General features: G+C 45.2%; 1 protein-coding gene across 1 annotated transcript in view; it reads right to left on the bottom strand.

The window, feature by feature from the left end:
• The window catches only part of LOC121532273 (neural-cadherin-like), a 93,387-nt gene extending 82,530 nt beyond the window's left edge, over window positions 1–10,857 (bottom strand). The window contains exon 1 of the mRNA XM_041838119.1: window positions 9,679–10,857. Within this exon, the coding sequence (XP_041694053.1) occupies window positions 9,679–10,690 (1,012 nt within the window). The 5' untranslated portion in view covers window positions 10,691–10,857. The remainder of the gene's footprint in view (window positions 1–9,678) is intronic.
• Window positions 10,858–16,835: the final 5,978 nt, after the last annotated feature.

The raw sequence follows: 16,835 nt of genomic DNA, 5'->3' as shown, positions 1-16,835 counted from the left end.
CACCTAAAGACTCCCAGACCATGGGAAACAAGATTCTCTGGTCTAATGAAACCAAGACTGAACTCTTTGGCCTGAATGCCAAGCGTCACGTCTGGAGGAAACCTGACAACATCCCTACGGTGGAGCATGGTGGTGGCAGCATCATGCTGTGGGGATGTTTTTCAGCGGCAGAGACTGGGAGGCTAGTCAGAATCTAGGAAAAGATTAACGGAGCAAAGTACAGAGAGATCCTTGATAAAGACCTGCTCCAAAGCACTCAGGACCTCAGACTGGGGCGAACGTATACCTTCCAACAGGACAACGACCCTAAGCACACAGCCAAGACAACGCAGGAGTGGCTTCTGGACAAGTCTCTGAATGCCCTTGAGTGGCCCAGCCAGAGCCCAGACTTGAACCCAATTGAACATCTCTGGAGAGACCTGAAAATAGCTGTGCAGCGACACTCCCTATCCAATCTGACAGAGTTTGAGAGGATCTGCAGAGAAGAATGGGAGAAATTCCCAAAATACAGGTGTGCCAAGCTTGTAGCATCATGCCCAAGAAGATTTGAGGCTGTAATCGCTGCCAAAGGTGCTTCAACAAAGTACTGAGTAAAGAGTCTGAATACTTATGTAAATGTCATATTTCCATTTCTTTTTTTAAATAAATTTGCAAATATTTATAAAAACCTGTTTTTGCTATGTCATTACGGGGTGTCACGATCGTCATAAGAAGTGGACCAAGGCACAGCGTGATAGGCGTACATCATTAAATGAGTACTTAATACATGAACAACAAAACAACAAAACGATACGTGAAGTCAAAAGGTTCACCAACACAAACCTATACAGAACAAGATCCCACAAATAACTAGTGCCAACAGGCTGCCTAAGTATGGTTCCCAATCAGAGTCAATGAGAATCAGCTGCCTCTGATTGGGAACCACCCTGGCCAACATAGAAAACACGAACTAGAACGAAACATAGAAAATACAACATAGACACTACACACCCTGGCTCAACATAAAGAGTCCCCAGAGCCAGGGCGTGACAGTATCCCCCCCCCAAAGGCGCGGACTGCGACCACGCCAACCAAACTCAAGAGGGTAGGGGCCGGGTGGGCATTCCGCCTCAGATGCGGATCCGGCTCCGGGCGCGACCACCACTCTCTCGCCACCCCCCCGTAGCGCCCCTGGTCTGGTCCCGCTGGCCGGAGCTGGACTGGACACCGGTGGAGCGGATTGCTCAGGCTCCGGTGTGGAGCAGCTGACCGGTGCCCGACCAGGCACCGGTGGAACAGGCACGGCCCGTGCCGGACTGGCGACGCCGCACCACTGGCTGGTGCGGGGAGCAGGCGGGCCGGACCGGGCTGGCGACGCGCACCCTGGCTTGGTGTGGGGAGCAGGAACGGGCCGGACCGGGCTGACGACGCACACCACTGGCTTGGTGCGGGGAGCAGCAAACGGACCGGGCTGACGGCCGCGCACCACTGGCTTGTGCGCGGGAGCAGGAACGGGCCGGACCGGGCTGACAACGCGCACCACTGGCTTTGGTGCGGGGAGCAGAACAGGCCGGGACGGGCTGGCAACGCGCACCACTGGCTTGGTGCGGGGAGCAGGAACAGGCCGGACCGGGCTGGCGACGCGCACCACTGGCTTGGTGCGGGGAGCAGGAACAGGCCGGACCGGGCTGACGACGCACACCACTGGCTTTCTATAATTTTTCAATGTTTCTCTCCGCATTGTTGGGAAGGGCCCGTAAGTAAGCATTTCACTGTTAGTCTACACCGGTTGTTTACGAAGCATGTGACAAATAACATTTGATTTGATTTGACACACACACACAAACACTCTCTACACTTCTCCCCTACACACACACACACACACACACACACACACACACACTGTACACACATTAAGACAGCAGCGTGTTTAGAAGCGTTGTTAATGGGGACAGGAGAGAGGATAAACCCCTCATTTTCTGAATGTAATCCAGTGAACAGCCTGTGCTGTATACCATCATCTCCCCTCACACATCGTGATTAAACCAGATCAATGCTCATCACACAGCGGGAGAGTAGAGGAGGTATCAACACACAACATTTAGCACCCCTGATCACTAACTTGTATGATTATATTAGTGTGACAGAAGTGACATATTAAAAACAGAAATCTATGATGATCTCTTATTTATATGGTAAATAGGACTAATAATGGGACTTAATTCCCCAAATCTTTGATTATCCTATATCTCATAGTACAATATTAATGCATGTTTAATGGTTTACAATTTAAATGCATAACTTTCTGGTATTCAATGTTTAATATCTACGTGATAAAAGTATGACTTAATTATGACAAAATGTATGATTATTTTATTAAGTACCATAAAAATCTTAGGGATTTGTGTGTGTGTGTGTGTGTGTGTGTGTGTGTGTGTGTGTGTGTGTGTGTGTGTGTGTGTGTGTGTGTGTGCGTGTCCACTGGAAGCACTACTAATGACTCCACCACCATCACTACTGTCCCATCCTCCTCCTCAGAGAATCATAACACTGTGGAGACCATATGTTCTTATTAGTCCACAGCATGAAGCTGGACCCCCAAACTGACGAAATGGAGAGGAGGACCACATTCATTAGTTCCATAGAGAACAACAGTAAATTTGCAGTCGGACCGTGCGACGAGAACATTGCACAGACATACTGTCAAACTGGGATTAAAGCACACACACGGGGTAGTCCGACCACAGACGCGGAAACCATAACAAAAGCACAGGATATGTGTTCCAACTGTAATGAGAATACAACAAATGGAATGCTAAGCAGTCAGCAGTAGACACAGAGTCGTTCACACATCTGCCTGGGTTGTGGGTAGGCTACATCCCCATGGACTCTCCCCTTCTCTCTCTCTCTCTTTCTCTCTGTGCACACACACTCACAAACACACACACCAACAAGCTCGCCCATACAGTGCACACTGATGACTCATGTCAGCCTTACTTTGTTTTCATCATGAGCCAGCTTCAAATTTCTCCCTTCAATCTTCAATTAAACTGACATTTCATCTTTTGACAGAAGTCCCTTACAACACATTACGCCATTACGGCAATTACATTTATTTTCGCTTACTGAAATTCCTATCAAAATACTACACTAAGCAACTCTGCCAGCCATGTAATTTTTCTGCAGCAAAATCTCTTTGTCCACAAAACAATAATTTCCAGAGATGTCTATATACCCTATATTTTGTTTTTTAACAGCTCTTCTCGTGGGCTGAAAGTTGAGCCGCAACCATTGTTTTACTCAGTTAATTGGACCTCAGAGGGAAAAAGGTAAAGAAACTCAACACAATATAGATAAATAAACACAGACCAGACAATTCCTTTGGTACGTCTGAGAGCCAACACCAATTTTCTATGCTCAGTCTGGTCTCGGCTAGTCTGGTCTGGTCTGAAACGCCTGGCTCTGATTAATTAAATGGTCCCAGAAAGTTCCATCTGCGGTCCACTCAATCACAGTCCTAACTCTCTGCCAGTTTGTAAACTATCAGCAGCAGTCTATCGCAGGCCATCCCTGACACATAAATTGTGTTTAAAGCAATGTTTTGTGACTGGAACATAACAAAAGCCTGCTTGCTTAATCAATAGCGGCAAATCGATTCTGGCCCAGAGGGGAAATGCCAACAGGGAGGATGTGGAGCATGTTAAGGTGACGCTGCTGAGGAAAAACTCAACTCAGTAAACAAAGATGTTTCTGGATTGACAGACATACAGTGAGGGAAAAAAGTATTTGATCCCCTGCTGATTTTGTACGTTTGCCCACTGACAAAGAAATTATCAGTCTATAATTTTAATGGTAGGTTTATTTGAACAGTGAGAGACAGAATAACAACAAAAATATCCAGAAAAACACATGTCAAAAATGTTATAAATTGATTTGCATTTTAATGAGGGAAATACTAACGACTTAGTACTTGGTGGAAAAACCCTTGTTGGCAATCACAGAGGTCAGACGTTTCTTGTAGTTGGCCACCAGGTTTGCACACATCTCAGGAGGGAATTTGTCCCACTCCTCTTTGCAGATCTTCTCCAAGTCATTAAGGTTTTGAGGCTGACGTTTGGCAACTCGAACCTTCAGCTTTCTCCACAGATTTTCTATGGGATTAAGGTCTGGAGACTGGCTAGGCCACTCCAGGACCTTAATGTGCTTCTTCTTGAGCCACTCCTTTGTTGCCTTGGCCGTATGTTTTCGGTCATTGTCATGCTGGAATACCCATCCACGGCCCATTTTCAATGCCCTGGCTGAGGGAAGGAGGTTCTCACCCAAGATTTGACGGTACATGGCCCTGTCCATCGTCCCTTTGATGCGGTGAAGTTGTCCTGTCCCCTTAGCAGAAAAACACCCCTCAAAGAGCAATGTTTCCACCTCCATGTTTGACGGTGGGGATGGTGTTCTTGGGGTCATAGGCAACATTCCTCCTCCTCCAAACACGGCGAGTTGAGTTGATGCCAAAGAGCTCAATTTTGGTCTCATCTGACCACAACACTTTCACCCAGTTCTCCTCTGAATCATTCAGATGTTCATTGGCAAACTTCAGACGGGCATGTATATGTGCTTTCTTGAGCAGGGGGACCTTGCGGGCGCTGCATTTCAGTCCTTCACGGCGTAGTGTGTTACCAATTCTTTTCTTGGTGACTATGGTCGCAGCTGCCTTGAGATCATTGACAAGATCCTCCCGTGTAGTTCTAGGCTGATTCCTCACCGTTCTCATGATCATTGCAACTCCACGAGGTGAGATCTTGCATGGAGCCCCAGGCCGAGGGAGATTGAAAGGTCTTTTGTGTTTCTTCCATTTGCGAATAATCGCACCAACTGTTGTCACCTTCTCACCAAGCTGCTTGGCGATGGTCTTGTAGCCCATTCCCTGACATCCTTGGAGAGCTCTTTGGTCTTGGCCATGGTGGAGAGTTTGGAATCTGATTGATTGATTGCTGGTAGAGCACGGCGCTTGTAACGCCAAGGTAGTGGGTTCGATCCCCGGGACCACCCATACACAAAAAAAAAAATGTATGCACGCATGACTGTAAGTCGCTTTGGATAAAAGCGTCTGCTAAATGGCATATTTTTTTATTTTTCTGTGGACAGGTGTCTTTTATACAGGTAACAAACTGAGATTAGGAGCACTCCCTTTAAGAGTGTGCTCCTAATCTCAGCTCGTTACCTGTATAAAAGACACCTGGGAGCCAGAAATCTTTCTGATTGAGAGGGGGTCAAATACTTATTTTTTTGTTGTTATTCTGTCTCTCACTGTTCAAATAAACCTACCATTAAAATTATAGACTGATCATTTCTTTGTCAGTGGGCAAACGTACAAAATCAGCAGGGGATCAAATACTTTTTTCCCTCATTGTATGTTGTGGCCCTTCAAAATCTTTATCCGGAATAGTTAAAGGTATAGACCCGGCCGGCAAGATTTACGCAACAACTAAGCGCGTTGAAGCGCGAGGCTAAACTTCTCTGCTTTTTGGTCCCGTAGCTACCACGTTAAGTGGCGCAGTGGTCTAAGGCACTGCATTGCAGTGCTAGCTTTGCCACTAGAGATCCTGGTTCGAATCCAGGCTCTGTCGTAGCCGGCCGCGACCGGGAGACCCATGGGGCGGCGCACAATTGGCCCAGCGTCGTCCAGGGTAGGGGAGGGAATGGCCGGCAGGGATGTAGCTCAGTTGGTAGAGCATGGCATTTGTAATGCCAGGGTTGTGGGTTCGATTCCAGTATAAAAAAATTAAAATGTATGCACTCACTAACTGTAAGTCGCTCTGGATAAGAGCGTCTGCTAAATGACTAAAATGTAAATGTAGTAGGGTGAAGCAAACCTGTGCACATGCCCAGACACTCTGTGTGACTGTGTTAGAGCAAAGTATTGCATGGCGCTCATCGCAATATCTGTGGAGCTGCTCGTGGCAACATTATAACGCTGAGTCTACCTTACCTTAACCTCTATGTCGAGGTGTCAACTGCATTCCAAAAGAACAGAAGGCCAGCTAGAATGTTAGACAAATAGAACAACAGACAGGATCTCCCCACACAGACACCCCAACCCACCCTTCTGGATCTGTACTGCTGCACAATAGGTAAAACCTGTCGTTTGTGTAACACCACCTCAGGTGCTGGTGACTGGGGCCACTGTAGGACCACTGTAGTCGTTTATCACTCAGCATGGTGCATGGGCATGTAGCAGGGAATCTGTTCCTTAGGAATCCTCCTCCAAGGAGGAGGAGGAGGAGAGAGGCGTTTGCCCCTGACTGTCACTGTTCTCTTCCTCCCTGGCTGTGATGTCCTGGGCCTGACAATGTCTGTAGTAATGGACATAAATAATGCAACCTCTCGGTCTGATAAACCCTCTCCCCTGGACCCATCCTCGTGGAACTAGGCTACACCTCTCCTTTCTCCTGGCCATCAGATGAGCAGTGGAGCAGCTGTGGAGCTGTACAGTGGAGGAGACAGCACTGCAGGGAAGCATGTTCCTCTGACATGGCCAGGCAGACAATGTGTGCGTCCCAAATGGCTCCCTATTGCCTATATTGTACACTACTTTTGACCAGGGCCTGTAGAGCTCTATGTAAGGAATAAGAGTGCCATTTGGGACGCATACAATATACAAGCAGAACATAGAGCAGAAATAGATTGGGTGGAAACTGACATGCAACTGCTTGTGAATGTATTGAGAATGTACTTCAAGCAGAAAGGAGCTATGAGTGTGAAAACTATGTCCCAACACAGGGAGGTAAACATACACACAAACACACATGGGCGTGCGCATACACACCCGCAAGCATGCATGCAGGGACACATGCACACACTCCAGCCACAGCTCGAGTTTCTTTACAAATGTAATAAATGCAGATAGCATGGCATTGTGAAATAGTTTTCTGTAGTAAATATACAGCCCCAGAGTCACACATTACACAGGAAATAAGATCAGGTCTCATCCCAATTCATTTCATATCACAATAGGAACATGCAAATTAATTCGTTGGAGGAGAAGCAGTGGGAAAAGGGAAAATTGGATTAAAGACAGCATGAGGCAACTAGACAAGAAAATGACTAGAACTAGAGATCTGAAATTCTCTGACAAAGCAGGCTGATTTTAGGTGCCGTATGGATCAAGCATTAATGGAGAGCTGATCTAAAATCAGGTCCCCCCTGTCCATGTAATCTTATTCATTTAAATCTAGAAGGAAAAACGTATCTTAATTCAGCACTCCTACAGTGATAAGATTGATACATACAACCCTAGGTGATTACAAGCTGAGACACGGCTCCTCTCCAAACCACCACCCTGCCCACAGATATCGAAAAGAGAGGGGAATCACTCCAGTCCAATCTCACCCCCCTCTTCCACCTCACCAAGTACTCTCCCGTTTGCTCAGTACATCTCCAATCTCCTGCCCCTTCCAACACCATTAACTGATTCAAGCACAGGGGCAGGAAAAAGTGACAGTCAAAGAGAATCAGATTATACTTTACATTCTGTTCCAATAAAACTAAGCTACTAAGCTGATGGCCTTTGTGGAAACTAAATCTTTACACAGGAATAATGAAGAGTTCTCTCTCCCTCTCCAACACGACACCTTACTACTGTCTATCGTGATGACCTAATTCACTGGCTTCTCCTCCTGTCTCCCCATGCTGATTCCACAGCTGCTGGTGTAGAGGTGACAGAGAGCGACTACAGCACACTCTTAGAAAAAAGGGTTCCAACAGGGTTCTTCGGCTGTCCCCATAGGAGAACCCTTTTTGGTTCCAGGTAGAACCCTTTTTGGTTTCAGGTAGAACCCTTTTGGGTTCCATGTAGAACACTCTGTGGAAATGGTTCTACCTGGAACCAAAAGAGTTCTACCTAGAACCAAAAAGGGTTCTTCAAAGAGTTCCCCTATGGGGACAGCCGAAGAACCCTTTTTAGGTTCTAAATAGCACCTTTTTTTCTAAGAATGTACCATGGACAGCTCTCTACCCCTGGATCCCATAGAGCTGTCTGGGGGTGTAGACAAGTGGCCACTGGGCCACACACACAGCTTCAGTCACACAGGTCACACTAATATCCCTATGGACCGCCATGCTATAGCTACCCGCTTCACCACACAGCCATTGGAAAAACCGAACCCAAGTAAAACACATCCAGTATAACATACTAATAAGTGTAGGATTGTTGGTGCAAAACAGACTCAAAATAAAATCCAGCAGAAAATGTGTTTAAACACAAAAAGGGCCATGTGTGATGGGTAGTCTGCTTTTTAAAAGACCAGCCCTCAAAGAAGCAGACAGCACTGTCTGGCAAGCCAGTCATAGGACATGGCAAATCTTTAATCAGGCAGAGACAAGGTGGCAGATGAATAGTCCTCGCATCACAACATGAATATAAGAGTTTTCATATGTTCTCAATAAATCAATAATTGTTAATTGTGAATGTATTTCCCCCGAAAACATAATGTTGCATAAATATCCATGCATTCTCAAGAAATAAAGAATGTGATTCATAAATTGATTTCTCAAAAAACAAAAATGAAACCATCCCATACAGACAGACAGACAGACAGACATACAGACAGACAGACAGACAGACAGACAGACAGACAGACAGACAGACAGACAGACACTACAGACAACCATGAACACATGCTGTGCATCAAATACCACCAGGCTATTGAAACAAAATCCCAGCAAGTTTCTCACACACTGCTGAACATCACAATTGAGCACTGGGCACACTGGGAAACTGGCACTACAACCAAAACAAATCACTGGCCCCTGGCCAACATGAACCCTGTAAGGGCCCAAACTCTGGGAGCCACAACAACTCTCACACACTGCTGTACATCACAATCAAACATTGGCACTGTAAAATCATAGCAAATAATTTGCCACTGCGCCAAGTTCCAACATCATCTCTGTAGGGGCCAAACTCTAGGGTCCCTAACGCAATGGGCCAGACAACTGTCAACACAATTACACAACAGGGCATCATATGGTTCCTCTCTCCCTCCAAGAATGCCAGAGGTTGATTCCTAAGCGTGGAAGTGCCTCTCCAAATCCCTGGGAGTGAGTGAGTGAATGAGTGGGGATTAAAGGTCTAATGCCAGCAGATGAGAGAGAGGGGGGGTCCACACTAGATCTTCACTCCAAAACAACTTCACAGCCGAGTCTACAGTAGAGTATGTCTATGGTGGCTGGAGTCTATTTAATAAATCAATTAATAAGTCTATAATAATATTTGGCCCTAATTAAAATCATCATAATTATTTGGCCCTAATTTAAAAAAAGTAATAGCTGTTAGAGTTATACATAAACATGAGTTACATAATATTATTGTATGAGCATGTCATAATGACACATAATTTTACACTGAAGCAGGTAATGTGAAACCTTGTGTACCTGTTGAATGTATTGTAACTAGCCTGCTCAAATAGCTTTTTCTGAACAGGCTATATACCCAATGTACATGTTGCTCTTTTGGGGCATTACTGAGGGATAGTGACTGTAGGGCGACTTTTTTTCAGCCATCCAGATGGTCGTAAAATACTGCGCTATTAAAGTGACATCATGCATGCGTAATATACGTTTGTCAATTAAATAAGGGCATTACCACTCTGCAAATATCGCACTGAAGACATGCACACAGTAAAGTGCAGATTTAGTACACACCTCGTTGATCTTGTATTTTGACAGTGAATTCCACGAACGGTTCAGTCTCCCTGTCCAGCCGCCTGGCTACCACGATATCTCCACTATCCTTGCCCACGTTGATTGGGGTGATATCTGTCTCCGGGTAAACCAGCTCAAATGAGGCTGCCTGAAACCTGGCTGGGCTCAGGTTCATAACTACTGAACCGATACTTGCATCTTCGGATACATTGAGGAAGACCATGCTACCAGAGTCCAACAATGCCCTTTGCATACGCCCTGCCCTGCCCAGGCTGCCTAACTCCCTTGTCTGGCCTGGGCGCAATTGGCACCACTGTCGTGGAGTAACCGTGACCTCCACCCCCTTACTGATTCTGCAGGGCCAACCGTGGTCTTTGGCAAAAACATAGAACTTGATTGTAGATGGAAGCCCCAGTATTGAGTCCACCAGTAAAACTTCACCCGTTTGTGGTACCACGTAGAAACTGCCGTTTTTGGGAACGGAGAAGTATGTCAACTCTGCGTTCTTTCCGCTGTCTGCGTCAAGTGCCTTCACCGTGTGAACTACAGACCGGAGTGGAGTCACGTCATTTAAAGTTAATTTCAAGTCTGCATTGCGAAAAGTGGGTTCGTGGTCGTTGGTGTCCAAAACGTCCACTTTCACCGACGCAACCTCAAAGACAACATGGTCCGCTGACACGCATGTTTGGCAACATAAACCTATACTCAGTAGGTATTCGGAACGCTCTTCCCTGTCCAAAACCTTGGAAGTTTTAAGTAATATATTTCCCCGTTTGTGGTGGGCAAAGACGTGGAAATCGTCGCTGCCATTCCCATACAGTTTAAAGTGCATTCTCGATCCTGGACACCATTTTTGCGCGTTGATGCGCTTAACAGGAATGCTTAGTCCATTCACTTTTGATGCCGTCGGCGAGTTCTCAAATGCATGCCCATGAAAGAAAGGCAGTCGATCATCCGATTTATATCCTAAAACAAACGTCAGGCAGTAAGACAGTAAAATAACCAAAATCATGGTGGTAACAAGTTTTAGCCTACCACCAAGTGGTTCAGGAGTTTCAATTGTGACAGCAAATCATTGAAAGGCAAAAATAAAATGTCCCAGTCTGGTAAAATCTAAAAGCTGTCACATATTTGTACGACGTCTCCTCCATGAATTAACCTGTGTCTGCTGAACTTTCACCTTAGTATCCGGTGAGATCTCTCGACTGTCTGTCGCTATTCAGTTCAGCCCTACGTGCAGTCCACCGCTGCAGGCAGTTACTGGCTGCACACTACCAGCAGCTTTCAGCCCTGGCGTGCTGGACAGCGCCAAGCGCGGGGGCGTGGCGCGCCGGGATAGAATCCTCGGAGAACCCCACCCCATCTGACTGCCTGGAGGCTGCTTGGATCCTGGGATTAAGTCCGTTCCAATGCGGTCAAGACGTCTGCGACAATAAATAAACCACTTGTACAACCATGAACCATTGAGCACTCTCAGTTATTGATCTCCACTCTTTAGTCCGAAGCCTTAGGGGGAGTCGAGCAGTGAGGCAGCTCTCTCCAGGCAAAAAGTCAATTTCAACTCAGAGATTAAATTTGATCTGGAAAGCTAGGAATATGACAAATGGTAGAGACTATATGAATAGACAGCATAATAGCAAATGGGGAGTCAAGATTAGAATGCTGTACATGGGAACTCAAACAAAAAAATATGCATTGTGAGATATAGCCTAGCAGTAAGAGCATTGGGCCAGTAACCGAAAGGTCGCTGGTTCGAATCCCGAGCCGGCTTGGTGGAAGAACTCTGGCTTGGTGGAAGAACTCTGCCCTTCTGCACTTGAGCAAGGCAGTTAACCCCAAAACAACAACTCCCCGGGCGCCGATTAAGGCAGCCCCCTGCACCTCTCTAATTCAGAGGGGTTGGATTAAATGCGTAAGACACATTTCGGTTTCGGTTGAATGCATTCAGTTGTGCAGCTGACTAGATATCCCCTTTCCCTATTATCAGAGTGAGAAAAGGGTTTTGCAAACTGTGTTCAGCAGAGTGCTAACAATCAACACTGTCACTGCTCCTTACCCCCTGCCAGTGTACCCACCCACCCACGATCCAGAACACCCCAACATTATTATCTGCACACACACAAATCCGCCCAGCAATTTCATGGCTCTTGACTCCTACAGTATATGGCAATAGCTAAATATGTGGATATGGACTGTGCATAGGCCTGTTTCATGTTGCCAAATGTGTTTTCAGTGTCACAAAATAGATAAGAGGATAAAGGCATAGCGGAACTTGAATGCCTTGGTGTCATCCAGCACAGAGACGTTGAGGATGCTGTCTATTGAGGTGGGCCCCGATTCTCCACACTTCCTTTGTAAGTTACATTTCCTGTCACAGGAAAACATAGGATTAGTGTAAGAATTGTCTGGAGGGAGTTTCCAACATTGTTAAATCCATGATGGGGAGTGTGCAAGTGCACATTTAGGAACAAGGGCTCTTCCCTGACCAGTAGGCTACACTTTCTTTCAAAGTTGCATTTCCTGTCACAGATTTAAAAACATTGGATTCGTGTACGCATAGGCTGGAGGGAGTTTCCAACATTGTTCAATCCATGACCAGGAGTGTGCAAGTGCACATTTATGAACAAGGGTCAAGGGCTCCTCCCTGACAGTACATTTTAAAAGAGGATCTAGTATATTTAGTATTTATTAGGATCCACATTAGCTGCTGCTACTCTTCCTGGGGTCCAAACAGGGTTAAAACAATTACATCACAACAAAACACAACAACAGCGTACATCATAAAACAATACATCAAAGCCTCCCATAAAACAATACATCAAAGGCCTCCCGAGTGGCGCAGCGGTCTAAGGCACTGTATCGCAGTGTTGCGGCATCACTACATCCTGGGGTTCAATCCCAGGCTGTGTCATTACCGGCCGTGACCGGGAGTCCCATAGGGCGGCGCACAATTGGCCCAGCGTCATCCAGGTTAGGGGAGGGTTTGGCCAGGGGGGCTTTACTTGGCTCAACGTGCTCTAGCAACTCCTTGTGGCGGGCCAGGCGCCAGCAGGCTGACCTCGGTTGTCAGTTGAATGGTGTTTCGTCCGACACGTTGATGCAGCTGGCTTCCGGGTTAAGCTAGCAGGTGTTAAGAAGCGCGGTTTAGCAGGTCATGTTTCGGAGGACGCATGACTCAACCTTTGCCTCTCCCGAGCCCGTTGGGGAGTTGCAGTGATGAGACAAGATCGTAATCACGAAATTGGGTGGGGGAAAAAACATAAAAACAAATACATCACACAATATGTTATTACAATATTACTCTCTTATTACACATTTACAATATAAAATCCACAATACCACAATACCACAACCTTACAATCTGTGTGTGTGTGTAAAGTGCGTGTGTTAGAGTGTGTGTGCGTATGCGTGTGTGTGTGTTTGTGTCTCTTCACAGCCCGCGTTGTGCCATGAGGTGTTGTTATGTCTGTTTTTTTAATCTGATGTTGCTGCTCACTTCAGTTACCTGATGTGGAAGAGAGTTCCATGTAGTCATGGCTCTATGTAGTACTGCGTGTTTCCCAGTCTGTTCTGGACTTAGTGACTGTGAAGAGACATGGGGGCTCATTAGGATCCTTCTCCATCCAGAGTGGGCAAGAGAGAGAGAGAGAGAGAGAGAGAGAGAGAGAGAGAGAGAGAGAGAGAGAGAGAGAGAGAGAGAGAGAAAGAGAGCCATTCATTTTATTGTTTATTTCACTTTTGTTTACTATCTACTTCACTTGCTTTGGCAATGTTAACACACGTTTCCCATGCCAATAAAGCCCTTAAATTGAAATTGAAATTGAAATTGAATTGAGAGAGAGAGAGAGAGAGAGAGAAAGAGAGAGGGCGAGAGAGAGGGAGTGAGGGATGGAGGGGGATGCCACCAACCTGGGAATGACCACACTTTTGTTGGAAGACTGGAACAATAAGGGAGGAGGAGAGAGAGGGTAACCATGGGTTACTGACATTGTGTTCTTAAGGTTAACTGTCTTCAGAATTTTTTTTGATGGATAGGCGGATGGATGGATGGATGGATGGAAGGACAGACGGACGAACCAAGGAATGATTGAAACCCTAAGTGAATGACTAAACCTCAGAACTATTAATGTAGTTCATGCACAATTATAGATGCCCTGTCCCACACCCTCCTCAAGGGAACAGCATGCAGTGCCAGTGGAGTGCTACACTCAGGGAGGCACTATTACACCAATATAGCAAGGCATGTGGTGCCACACTGAGTAGTATTCCTGTGCATGTGGTGCTTCAAGCTATTATTCCTCAACAAAAGCCTTGGGCAACTATTGTAGCTACTGTACCAGTATTTAAGCTGTATTATTTCAACTATCTCTAATTGGCCCACAGCTGTAAGCCTCCCTCAAAACTACTTCAACTATACTGTTACGGTACAGAAATGATCACTGTGCATTAATGAACTGTAAATAAAAACTAATTAGTTATGAAACGAGCACCATATTCAAAATCAAGTTTAGTCTTTTACGTTTGACGATTATCATAGAGGGGTCATATACAGTATCATCTTCTGTAACAAAGTATAAAAGTGAAAACAGATTGAGGTGAGTTAATGTGTCATATTTGTGTGTGTGTGTGTGTGTGTGTGTATGTGTGTGCGTGTGTATGTGTGAATAATATTCCTCACATTCCTCCCCCTCAAACACAATTAGTCACGAAGGAAGCCCAGAGAGTAGCATAGGGCTATGTCATTGAAATTTTAAATAATAACTGCATTGTCTACCTAATAGGCTGGTTCTAACTAACAAAGACATCACAGGCTTGGTGCCATCAGGGCCTCTTGTGAAGCTCAGAGGAGAGACTCTATTATGGTTCTCCTGATTAGAGGAGCTTGAGTCCTAGCTAAGTGATTACACTCACAAAGAATCATTGATTTAAAGGAGAACTTACCAAATCATACCCACTCAGAAATTCACTAAATTAATTCCCCTACTATCAGAGAAGCTGGGAGATGATTCAGTCAATCAAAATGAAAGAAAAATAAAATCAGCTCTAGGCTAAGATGTTTTCTCTCATATAAATAAAAAGGGAGATGTGGGAATGAGATAATGATGTAGGGGAGACCTGGGTACAAAGTAACATTTTTAGGCTTTTGCTTATTTTGAAAGATTATTTGAGATAGATGCATAATATTTTCATACAAACAACATACCTATCTTAGCTACCATTACTAGGGTCATGCGTTTTTGATGTTTTTTGTGAGGGGTTTTCTTTGACCAGTATTTCCAGTATAATCCACGGGGTTTGCTGCAGGCAGAAAGTCCTAGGAAATGACACAAGCTGTCTCCAACAGAGAGGAAGAAGAGGCCTAACTCGGTGGGAAATATGTCTCCCCTCCAGCAGGTGGCGTCTTTCCATTGTTTCGCCCACCAAGCAAGGAGTTTATGAATGGAGGTCAATGAGAGCGCATCGAATTTGGTCAACAAAAAATGAATGGCTTATTTGCTACGTGAAGATTATCTGATCAAATAGAAGTTTAATAATGCTTAATAATATGCCATTTAGCAGACGCTTTTATCCAAAGCGACTTACAGTCACGTGTGCATACATTTTTATGTATGGGTGGTCCCGGGGATCGAACCCACTACCCTGGCGTTACAAGCGCCATGCTCTACCAATTGAGCTACAGAGGACTTAAGTTGTTAAGAGTGTACTGATATAAGTAGGGCACGTGACATCCCGGCAACTTTGAGAAAAAAACACTTTATATCGGAGTTGTCTAGAGATGGCTATGCATATTCATAAAATGAGGCTAGTAGCATAGCATCTCTCTCCATTGAATACAAGCGGTTAATGTCAACAACCCTCATCGAATATTTAAAAAAAGGATTACAATAATGAGTTGTATCCATCAATCCAAATAAAGGATAGGCGGGAGCTAGATAGCCCGCAGTGCAGCTTTGTGGACAACGACTCCCATTGTCAGGGCGGAGAGATGTGTAGGGTAACATGGTGTAAGACGCCCCCCTAAGATCAATGGCTAATTGCTGACAAAAAAGGCTGAGTTTGGAGAAAAAAATTGTAGGTGAACGATGGCCATGCTTAGGGTAACAAACTATAAAGGAAAATAAATGGCTACTGTTGACAGATTTTTTGTTATTGAATCAAAACCATTTTTGAGGATAGGGGCATTTTGTACAGCTAGCGGGATAAGACGCCCCCAATAGAAGATTTTGCTAAATGGTTTCGCAGAAGTGTCCCTATTTTTTACATAAAGTCTTTATTTTACCTTTTCCTTACACTCCATTATGTACAGTTCAACTTAACTCATGTCTGCTAAATGGCATATTATTATTATTATTATCATTTCAATAAGGTACTCCTGAGTGGCACAGTGGTCTAAGGCACTGCATCGCAGTGCTAACTGTGCCACTAGAGATCCTGGTTCGAATCCAGGCTCTGTCGCAGCCGGCCGCGACCGGGAGACTCATGGGCGGCGCACAATTGGCCCAGGGTAGGGGAGGGAATGGCCGGCAGGGATGTAGCTCAGTTGATAGAGCATGGCGTTTGCAACGCCAGGGTTGTGGGTTCGATTCCCACGGGGGGCCAGTATAAAAAAATATATGTATTCACTAACTGTAAGTCGCTCTGGATAAGAGCGTCTGCTAAATGACTAAAATGTAAATGTAAGGTCATATTTTAAATCCCAGCAGTCTTTAAAATGAAATTCAACAGCAAACGCTTTTCAATAAATTCATTGGAATATAACTGACTAAAAATTGATTAAACACACACACACACACATTAAACATTTCATAACAATAACAATAATTTATCGCATTGGCATTTTCCCAGATTTTGTAATTGACACAGAGGTCGCAAATTAATCCCACCCCAGTTAAATTTGAGCATAGCTTGTGAGCCAACTCCAGTCCCCACCGGTAACAGAGAAGAGCTCGTTACAGAACAAGCATTCTGCATCCCCTTCTTTTAGGGTGTATGTTGTGGTTTTGGAAAGTGGAACAACCTTTTTCAGTGGCGCCACAGCTTTCTTTAGAGTCACAGGTTTCTTTAGTGTCACAGGTTTCTTTAGTGTCACAGCTTTCTTTAGTGTCACAGCTTTCTTTAGTGTCACAGGTTTCTTTAGTGTCACAGGTTTCTTTAGT

The sequence above is a fragment of the Coregonus clupeaformis genome, chromosome 19 (genome assembly GCF_020615455.1).
Source record: "Coregonus clupeaformis isolate EN_2021a chromosome 19, ASM2061545v1, whole genome shotgun sequence".
Classification (NCBI taxonomy): Eukaryota; Metazoa; Chordata; class Actinopteri; order Salmoniformes; family Salmonidae; genus Coregonus; species Coregonus clupeaformis.
Note: the sequence above shows the minus strand (reverse complement) of the source record. Positions and strands in the feature narration are given on the sequence as shown.